The sequence below is a fragment of the Macrotis lagotis genome, chromosome 1, assembly GCF_037893015.1.
Source record: "Macrotis lagotis isolate mMagLag1 chromosome 1, bilby.v1.9.chrom.fasta, whole genome shotgun sequence".
Lineage (NCBI taxonomy): Eukaryota > Metazoa > Chordata > Mammalia > Peramelemorphia > Peramelidae > Macrotis > Macrotis lagotis.
In genome coordinates, this window is record NC_133658.1 from 275031481 (window position 1) to 275041972 (window position 10492).

The window sequence follows — 10492 nt, forward strand, 5'->3', positions numbered from 1 at the left end:
AGGAGTTCAGTGATCAGAGACAATCCTGAGAGATCTGTTATGGAAAAATACAGCAAAAAAAAATTATGGTGTCTAAGTACAGAACAAAACATACATATTTACTTTTTAAAACTTATTTTATGTTTTCTTTCTTCTTTCTATCTCATGTTTTCCCCCTCCTTAGTTCTAATTCCTCTTTCACAACACAACTAATATGGAAATATGTTAAACATGATTTTCTATATACAATCTATATCAGATTCTTCACTGCCATGGGGAGGGAGGAAATAAGAGAGTGGTAGAACAATAGAAATCAAAATCTTGCAAAAAGGTTTCATTCTTATTTTTGCACATAACTGGACAATAAAATGAAATGAAATGGGAAAAATATCTTTCTGCTAGTTCTTAAAGGTTTTTACACAGACAACAAAGCCAGCAGTCTCAAGATCTCTAAGCTTAGAGAGGAAAAGCAAAACAAAAGTTAAAAAATAAAAGAAATAAATTCTCTTCATTTTTATGAAAAATAAAATAGGCAGGGAATGGAGCATAAATCTAGTAGTACAAGTCTGTGGTCAGTGTGGACAATTTCAGGGACAGAATTTTCTACTGTGCTTCCTTTCCAAGGATTTCTGTATTTTAAGTCTAATGCTTCAAGCTTTATAAATATTGGTTCCAATAACAACGTGCCTATCATACAGGTGAGGAAGCTGGAGACCCAGAAGAGTAGAGGTCCCAAGGAAATCCAAGTAATAACTTTTTCATTGCTTAAATGTTTGAAGAGACCTACATGTGTAACATGAAAAATATTCCTCCCTTAGATTAGGCTTTGGAGTTAGTTGGGGCTACCTGCCAGCCTGGTCTCCATGGCCCAAAGGGCTTCTTGGTAACATGAGAAGGTTCTGGAGAACTAACGAATACAGCATCTACCCTAGGGACGGCTACTCAGGGTCTGCATTTAGCACAACTGACAAGCTAGTCCACCACCCACCTGCCCCCACCCCCCACCAAACCCTTCCACTGTTCCCCTCTGCCTCACAAATGGGATAAACAGAACAAGTCTCAGCTCTTCAGTGCTGCTGTTGACTGTGAGGAAGGTGGTTTTTCTTGGTTACTTTATTATTTTTTTCCTCACTTTTGAGATGTCTCTGAAAATGGATTACAGCTCATTTCCCAGAGACTGCCACACCATGGACACACTGGAGAGGCAGCTCATCTGTCCCATCTGCCTGGAAATGTTCTCCAAGCCCGTTGTCATTCTCCCCTGCCAGCATAACCTGTGTCGGAAGTGTGCCAATGATATATTCCAGGTGAGCTGGAGATCTGTAGGCTACAGGAACCCTGCCTTTACCTCTTTCCCTCCTCCTTTCCCACCCCTATTGTTCCCTGGGATCCTGAGCAGGCCAGGAAGAGAGGGAGGACAGTCAGCAGAGATACATAGTAATCCTGAGCTACATTTTCCTCTCAAGTGACTTCCTTGGCCACCTTCACCCAGGCAACTGGGTTCTGAGTGAGGAGGGGTCACTTCTGTAGCAAACAGGGGGAGGGCTGTTATGACATGCAAACAGTGGGTCCACTGAGTGATAGCACCAAGAAGTACTGCCCAAGTGAGAGGACCAGCCCAATGAACAACTACTAGGAACTTATGATCTGGGCCTTGGGGCTAAGAAATATAGCTTTACTAAGTGGGCTTTCTCAAATGATAAAATGAGATATTGTCGAAGGGCTTAGCATAGTGGTTGTATATAGTAGGCACTTCATTTCTTGTTCCTTTCCTCTTCTTAGTCTTGTGATCAGGGACTCAGAATAATGTTGTATTTGAGGTTTGTGTATTTGAGTATTTGTGGCTCTATATGAGTCCTGCCTGGTATATACTTGTTCCCAGCTAACACCTAAGGTATAAAGAAGGGGTGGGGGGAGAGAAGGGCCTTTTCATCAGAAACTTTGAGAGAGTCATGGTTCTGAGAGATCATAACCCTAAGATCCTGGAAAAAGAAGGAGCACTGCATTTGGAGTCCAAAGACCTGAGTCCTGATCCAGATTCTTGCCTGAGGCAAGGTAGCTTGTATGACCCGAGTCATGTCATTTTTAACCTTTGAGCCTAAATCTCACTTGCCCCTCAAAAAAAAAACCCAAAAATGAGGAGGTTGAACTAGATCATCTCTAAGAACTCTTCCAACTCTAAATCCTTTGATCCTAAGAAAGATTTGGGAAGCAACATGTTATTAATTTTCTGAGAAATCTTCCCCAAGAGCACTCAGCCTTGAAGAAAGAGGATCCTGGCTGTTTGGTATCTGGACGTGCTATGTGCCATTCTAACCAAGTAGGACCATAGGACCAGACAAGGGCAGGTGGCCATAGGCCTTGTATTTGTCTTCTCCTCCATCCAGAAACAATATCTGTCACTTGCCCATCCAGATTAAATATTCTGTGTCTACAGTTGTGGATTTGCCCCATGAATCCCCTGGTAAAAATATCCATGTCCCCAGTGCCCATCTGTCTCCAGATTCTTCTCAAGGTCCATCAGCATCACCTTCTCACCAATAGCCATGCTTTACTTCTTGAGTTTCAACCTTCTGTCATCAAGCTGGATTCTTTTACTGTCTGCCTCACCCCTTCCAAAAGCAAAGTCTCCTCTTTCAACATAGAGCAGAATGACAAACTTTTTTAATCTCTCAAAGGTCATTGATTCATAGAGAAGTATCAAGAAAAAAATAACTTAATGTAGAGTCAGTTAGAGAAGGGGAAAATTAAAAAAAATATACTCCCCCATTTGGGATTTAGAGTTGAGAGGAATCTTGAGTCCATCTAGCATACTGCCTTTAGTCAAAAAAATTGAGCTCCTCAAATAATATCTGATATTTATAGACTAATTTAAGATTTACAACTCTTTTCTCACAACTGTGCAGTAGACAGTACAAATATTGGTATCTCCATTTTATATATGGAAACTGGGACCTAGAAAACTGAAGTTATTTGTCCAGGATCACATGAGTGGTAAAGATATAGGCAGGACTGAAATTCTGACCTCCTGATTCTTAGGCTAATGGAAGTCAATTAACATTTTCTTAATTTTCTTAATATGACAGGCACTGTGTAAATAATGAGAATATTTTTTTTTTAAAGACAGAAAAGGTGAGCAGCTAGGTGGCACAGTTGATAGAGCACTGGCCCTGGAGTCAGGAATACTGAGTTCAAATCTGGCCTCACACATTTAATGATTACCTAGCTGTGTGGCCTTGGGCAAGCCACTTAAACCCATTTGCCTCGCAAACAAAACAAAACAGAAAAGGTAATACCTGCCCTCAAGCTTATTGTCAAATGGAGGAAGATAACATACAAGCAACTATGTACAAGTAAGGTATATATACAGGATAAATTGGAGATAATCAACAGAGGTAATATACTAAGATCAAGGAAGACTGGGAAAACTTTTTCTAGAAGGTAAGACTTGAGCTCAAACTTGAGGAAGGAAGTCAAGGAATCTAGGAGGTAGAAATGTAAAGCATGGGAGACAGTCAGTGAATATGCTCAGAGCACAGAAATGGAAAATCATGTTTGAGAAATAGCGAAGAGGCCAGTGACACTGGAGTGCTAAGTACTGGGAGGGAACAAAATGTAAGACTGAAAAGGTAAGAAGGGGCCATATTATGAAGTGCTTTTAAAATTCAAAGTGGGGTAACATGGTCAAATTTGAACTCTAGGAAGATCACTTTGATAGTTGAGTGAAAGATGTTTTGTAAAAGAGATACTTGAGGTAGGGAGACCACAAGATATTGATCCACACAAGATATGGTTTTAGTGGCAGAGGAGAGAAGGGGAAATATAGGAGAGAAGTTATTAAAGTAAAAAGGGCAAAATTTAAAAATGGATTTGACTATGGGGGCGAGAGAGAATGAAGAATTGATGATGACACTACATTGTGAGCCTGGGTGACAAGAAGGATGGTGGTACCTTTGGATTTGGAAGGAAAGATAATGAATTTCATCTTGGATATTTTGCTCTTTGGGACATCCCATAAAAACTTTGAACTATGTATGGAACATCCAATTCAAGATATCTAATAAGCAGTTGGAGATGTGAAACTAGAGATAAGACAGAGGTTAGAGACAAGACAAGTACATCTCATTGTTATCTGTGTAGAGAAGATGAAAATCAAGGAGATCTCTAAGTAAAATAATATAAAGGAAGAGGAGTCCCAAAACGAAGTATTGAAAAAAGGTTATTAAATAAATAAATAGTAAGTTGTATTCAGTAAACACAATTGGAGATAGTATAAAAAAATCCCAAATATTCTGTTGTAGGGACTTGGAAGTGGATATTGGAGTGGGAGATGGTGGGAAAACATCTCTAGAAAGACCACCACCCCATCTGGTGGTCATATCCAGGTACTGCTATAAAAAGCTGCAGCCTTTCCTTAGTGAGGGCTATGAAGTAGCTAGAACTGGAACATTGGTGGCTTCTTATCCTGAAGCTCCTTGTCCCTGATTTAGAAACACCACAAGGACCAGAATCACAGAATTTCAAAGCTGGAAGAAACTTCAGCGGTAAATCCTGTCCAACTTATATCTAAAATCTCACCTTTCAGCAAATTGAATCTGACAACTGCACCAGCTAAGTGAATAAAGGAACACTCATTGACTGTGTGACTGCGCAAATCAAATAATCTCTCCGTGTCTCAGTTTCCTCATATGAAAAATGAAGGTGTTAATGAGATCACCTATTCCCAGGCTTCTCGTGAGGGTAAAATGAGATATTTGAAAAGCACTTGGCAAGTTCTAAAGGTTTAAATAAATGCTAGCTATTATTATTGTTGTTGTTGTTGTTATCGTTACCCTGCTTTATCATTATCCAGTCCCTGCCTAAAGATCCTCCCACTCAGCAAAGGATGGGAACCACTGTCTTCCCAGACAGCTCCTTCCATTTGTAGACAGCTGCAATGGTTAAGGCGACTTTCCGGGGGGCAGCTAGGTGGAGCAGTGAATAGAGAACCGTTCCTGGACTCAGGAGGACCTGAGTTCAAATCTTCAGATCTTAATATTTACTTAGCACTTAACTTTTACTTAGCTTTGTGACTCTGGGCAAGTGATTTAACCCCATTGCCTAAATCTAACTAAATCTAGTATTTTGCTCTTTCCATAGTATGCTTCTTCAAAAAGCTACAAATGTATCACACACCCTCTTCTCTTAGGGAAAACATGGCACTCCCCATCTGGTCAAAAATACGGGGCTAACGACCCTTAGGACCCCCCTTCCCCCACCGCCACGCAGACCTCTCCCTGGAAGAACAGGATGGGGAGAAGTGTGATTGGCGGAGGCTTTGGCGAAGGCTGCCAAGCTGAGGTGGGCCGTGTCATTCTCTTTCAGTCCCGAGGGACCACGCTGGGCTCCAGCGGAAGATTCCGCTGTCCCTCCTGCCGCCACGAGGTGGTCCTCGACAGGCACGGGGTATATGGGCTCCAGCGGAACCTGCTGGTGGAAAACATCATCGACATCTACAAGCAGGAGTCAGCCAGGTGCGACCTTGGGACCTAGACCTCCCCAGGCTAGTACTGTCCCCGCCCCCAACCCGAAGTCTCTAAGCGCAGACAGAACTAAGCCCAGGGAGGGTCCCCGAGGCTGGGCCTTGCCTGACTCTTCCGTCCCTTCCCCACCCTCAGCCCCAGGCCGCTGCTGAAACCCGAGTGTCCCACCTGCGAGGAACACGAAGACGAAAAGATCAACATCTACTGCGTCACGTGCCGCGTGCCCACCTGCTCGCTGTGCAAGGTGTTTGGGGAGCACCAGGCCTGCCAAGTGGCCCCGCTTTCCGACGTATACGAACAACATAAGGTGCTGGGGACCTCGGGCCTGGGGCGGATGGAGGAGCTGGGGAACCCGGGCAGGAAAGGAGAGAGCAGGCGCCGAGCGCCTACGTGCTGTTCCTCTCCCCCAGTCTGAGCTGACCGACGGAATCCGAACCCTGGTGGCCTCCAATGAGCGGATCCAGGCGCTGATCGCAGAGCTGCAGAGCACCTGCCGGAATGTAGAGGTGGGCAGAGGGAGGGTCCAGGGGCGTCGGGTGCACCTGGGGGGAGTGGCTGCCCCCGGAGAACGCTGTGACTTTATTAGAATGTGGGAAATCTTTTGGGAGGTCTAGTCCAATCTTTTCTTTCATTTAAGAATCCCCCTTTTTAACGTCTCCAAATGGACGTCTCCCTCTGAGGCGGAATTCACTCCTTCCAAAGACAACTCAGTCCACTTTGTGATAGTTCTAATTGTTAGGATGTTTCTCTTTCATTTTGAGCAGAAATTTGTCTTTAAGAGCTTAGGAGAACTGTCTCAAGAGCAGGAAAAGCTGCAGGTAGAGAGGGCTAGGGGCTGACTGACATCGAGAAGCCTCCATAATGGTAGCTAGGAAAGCCACCTGATTTATGAAGGGGATAACCTGGATGAGGTACTTCTTGGATGTGTAGCATCTTGGAAACCCAGCCCCCAAAAGAAATGGATCTTGAGGGGGTTGAGATTTGATCTCTAAGTGCTCTCTAACTTTTTTTTTTCTCCTGGAACTTTTTTTTTGAGGTTTTTTGCAAGGCAGTGGGGTTAAGTGGCTTGCCCAAGGCCACACAGCTAGTAATTAAGTGTCTGAGGTCGGATTTGAACTCAGGTACTCCTGACAGGGCCAGAGCTCTATCTACTGTGCCTCCTAGCCTCCCCCTGCCCTAGGATTAATCTCAGCTCAGGGACTCTGTCGTCCTGGAAACGTTGGTAGTCCTTGGAGAGAAAGTCAATGTCTCCTCTAGAGCCAGGAGAAGTCCTGACCCGGGTGGGCCTCTGAACAGCACCTTCTGATCAATCCATTCCCCCAGGACAACTGCAAGGCTCGGAAACAGACGTTGTGCGAGAAGTTCGAGCGCATGGCAGGTATACTGGAGGAGCGTAAGGAGATCATGCTTCAGCGTGTGTCCTATGAACAGGCAGAAAAGACTCGCCAGCTTCGAACCCTGAGCCTGGCCTACCAAGCTCGTGTGGAGGCTTCCTCCAAGCTGGTGGACACAGCTTTGCAGGCTGCTGAGGAACCTCAAGTCCCTCTTTTCTTGCAGGTAGGTAGGTAAAAGAGACAAAGAGTAGGGCAAGCAGGTAGGTGAATGGGCGGGTGGACAAAATATCTGGACTAAATGGGCTGCTTATGGTCCTGGGAACTGCCTTAGCTTCTTTTAAGAATCCCCTCTCTGGGATTCCCAAATAGACATCCAGTCTCCCTCTGATGCCGAATTCACTCACTATCCTCTTTGGGATAGTTCTAATTGTTAAGGATGTTTCTCTTTCATTTTGAGCAGAGATTTGTCTCTTAAGTACTTAGGAGAACTGTCCTGAGAACTCTTGGGCTGTTTTGGGCTCAGTGTATTTGAAATTTCCTTTCCTCCCTTGTGGGTTGGGACTGGACCTGACCGGATCCCTCAATTTCCTCCTGCCATTTTCTCCAGAATGCCAAGGTCCTCATCCAGAAGTGAGTAGCACCTCTTCTCCAACATCTGCTTCCTCCCTCCATTGGGATTTAGGACCAGTGGCTATCCTGTCTGTCCCTTCTCTCCTAGGATTGCTGAGGCTGTAGGGAACCCAGAGCTGGAAACTGTGGAACCTGGATTTGACAACATGGAGCATTATGCGGTGGACTTCAATGAAGAGGAACGGGCATTATACCAATTGGACTTCATCAAGAGTGGGCCCCACCTTGTGTTTCCCTTTAAAAACCTATCTTTCCTTAGCACTGTTTCCAAGGTTCCTCTCCCTGTTTTCTGTCTCCTCCCCATGTACTTTTGGTTTCCTTTCTGTTTCTCTAATCTGTCCCCTAATTGTTGTTCCCTTATTGACAATACCTTCTGTCCTGCATTCTTCCTTAGACTCCACATCTTTTTGCTTCCTGTATATCCTCTTTCTTGTCACTCTCCACTACCCTTCAGTCCTTTCTTTTCTTCTCTTTTGTCGGTTATGCTTCCCACTTCCCTTATGTACTCTCACCCTCTCACTCTCCTTTTCCCACTCTCTTCTCTTAGAAAAAGTTCTGACCCTTCCTCTCTTTAGAGTTAATTTTTTTTTTTAGTATAGGAAAGAAGATAACTAGATTCCAAGCCTGACAGAGGACTCTAGATGGAAATCTGTTTGTATTTGTGCAGGGATGGTTGGCAAGGTTGAAGGAATCTGTATAACTCTGGGGGAAGGATAACTTGGTGGTGGTAGCTACAGTCCTTTAATCAGGAGGATCTGAGTTCAAATTTGACATCAAACACTTAGTAAGCTATGTGACCCTGATTTGCCTCCAAAAAAAATGAAAGAAAGAAAAGGGAAGTAGGAAACATGACTTTTAGTAATGAAATTAGAGGGATCTGAGGGAGCCAGAGCCTGACACTGGGAAGGAAAGTCACTGAACCTTTTGGATTCAAAAGGAAAACACTGAAGAAACCCTGGGAAACATGTAGAAGCCAGCTCAGAGACATTGCTTTGGGCCTATAGAGTATTTGTAACTAGTTCTGACCTTCTTGTTTTTCTAATAGAATGAGGCCCTTGCATTATTATGCATAATTTGATTCAACAACAAATTTTGTGTGTTTGTGTGTGTGTGTGTGTGTGTGTGTGTGTGTGTGTGTTTTAAAAGAGCAACAGAAACAAGAAAATCACTAAGAAAGCCCCAATCTTGGATGGGAAGTTAGAGGTTTGATAGTCCCAGTTGGGAGAAGAAACTCAGTCCCGGCAGAACAGGTTTTAGTCCTGGTTGGGAGGCTCTGAAAAACTGCTCTCAGAACTGAGAAAGGAGGAAGTCAAGGAATTATCAACTGCTGGGAGATTAGGGGAACTTCAATCTTAGGGGAGGGTCTAGGTCCTGAGAGAAAGGGTTGAAGAAAATCCAGCTCCTTGTGTGGGAAGGTGATTGGGGCATCTCCCAGCACTAACTGGGTGGCAGGAGGACTCAAGGATTTCGAGGCTGAAGTCTCTTTCTATATTGATTGTTTCCATCTCATTTCCTAACAAATGTCCAGTGGAGGAACCGCTGGAGTCAGCGGTGGTAGCCTCCACAGAAGAAGGGGACTTCACTGCTCTGGCAGAGGAATCTGGAGTAGGTGAGGACCAGGAAGAGGAGGTAGCAGCGATATTTGCATCTGGAGCCGAGGCTCCTGAGGAAACTGGAGCCGAGACAGTGCAGCTCCGGGGGACAACCCAGGAGGAGGAATTGGAACCGAGAACCGGGAGGCAGGTGGGTGTTAAGGGGCATGGCATCCTTCTGAAACTTTGGATAGAATCGCAGGTACTTTACTATTTGAGTCTAGTAAAAGTTCCTTAAATCTACTTCCCAGGATGGAGAAGAGATAGGTGAAGAACCTGAGGCTGATGGAGCGAAGAGTGCGAAGCTCCAGGACGGCGGATGTCCTTTGACTCCAGGTCGAATCCCGATACCACCTCCCCGGGCTCCCCGGGCCGAATCCCCCAACCAGGAGTTGTGTGCGGCTGAGACCTTGGCTAGCGAAGGGACCTGCAGTACTATCAGCGACCAGGACACCGGGGACGGGGCGAGAACACCTGGGTGCAACCAGGCCAGTGAGACTGATTTCCTTTTGAGAGTTCTATCTCCCATTCCTCTTGGAATCTTAGTGCAGAATCCAGGAGCTGGACTTAGAAAGCCCGTCCCCCACCTTGGGGTAGAAAGTATGGAGAGGGAAGGGGTGGAAGAGGGGAAAGGTCAAAAGAAAGCCAGTTCTCCTTCCTCTGACTCTTTCCTTCTTCATTTGCAGAGTTCCGATGTGGTGACCTCTGAGGGGTCAGAGCAGGAGGCAGGAGAGCCTCAGGGTTGTGCCTCAAGTCCCTCCTTAGTTTCCAACCCCATGTTACCGCAGTGCTGACGGAAGGGCGGGACTGCCCTAGGCTACCCCCTCCTGGGACTGCCTCGAGCCTTGGGAGCTTGAGCTCTCTGCACATTTCTTTCAGACTCCGTGCTGTATACTCCAAAAACAATTTTTTTTCCTCCCTCTCCCTGGATACCCGGAGCCCACAACTTTCTGTAACCACCACTCTTTCTCGATTCAGAGAGCAGGAGGTCGGACTACTTGGCCTATGCAGTCTCCTGTTAGACAACCCCCCCCCCTTCCCGAAATACCGAGCCAATCCCAAGAGTTGAAGGATCCCCGAGGAGGTGGGCTAGGGGGAAAAGGAGGAATTCCTTACTGAAGCGGAGCCTACAAGCCTAAGATGGAGAGAGAGACGCTCGGGCAGGGAAGAAAGGGCGCGGATAGAAAAAGAGAGGGTATTTCCCCCTCAATAAACCGGAGGATTCATTTTGCTCTAAATTTCGCTGTTTTACGAGATCGTGGAACTTGCAGTGCCCCCGCCACCGCGCCTGCCCCACCTCGGTCTTTTGGCTTCTCTCCTCCCAGCTCCCCTCATTTCCCGCCCTCCACCGCAGGTACCTTCCCTTCTTAACCCCTTGGCCCCCGCCTCACTAGCCCACTCTTCCCAGCAAGCGCTGATTGTTCCGCGCACGGCT

At 45.8% G+C, this 10492-nt stretch overlaps 1 protein-coding gene across 1 annotated transcript; it reads left to right on the forward strand.

Moving 5' to 3' along the window:
• The first annotated feature begins 867 nt into the window (after positions 1-867).
• LOC141491286 (tripartite motif-containing protein 54-like) lies at positions 868-10284 on the forward strand. The gene is given in 11 exon segments (XM_074192111.1): positions 868-978; positions 981-1286; positions 5344-5492; positions 5637-5828; positions 5830-6007; positions 6825-7058; positions 7443-7465; positions 7554-7678; positions 8994-9208; positions 9309-9521; positions 9744-10284. Coding segments are annotated over 11 exon segments (1854 nt in total). The 3' UTR covers positions 9852-10284.
• The last annotated feature ends 208 nt before the right edge of the window (positions 10285-10492 follow it).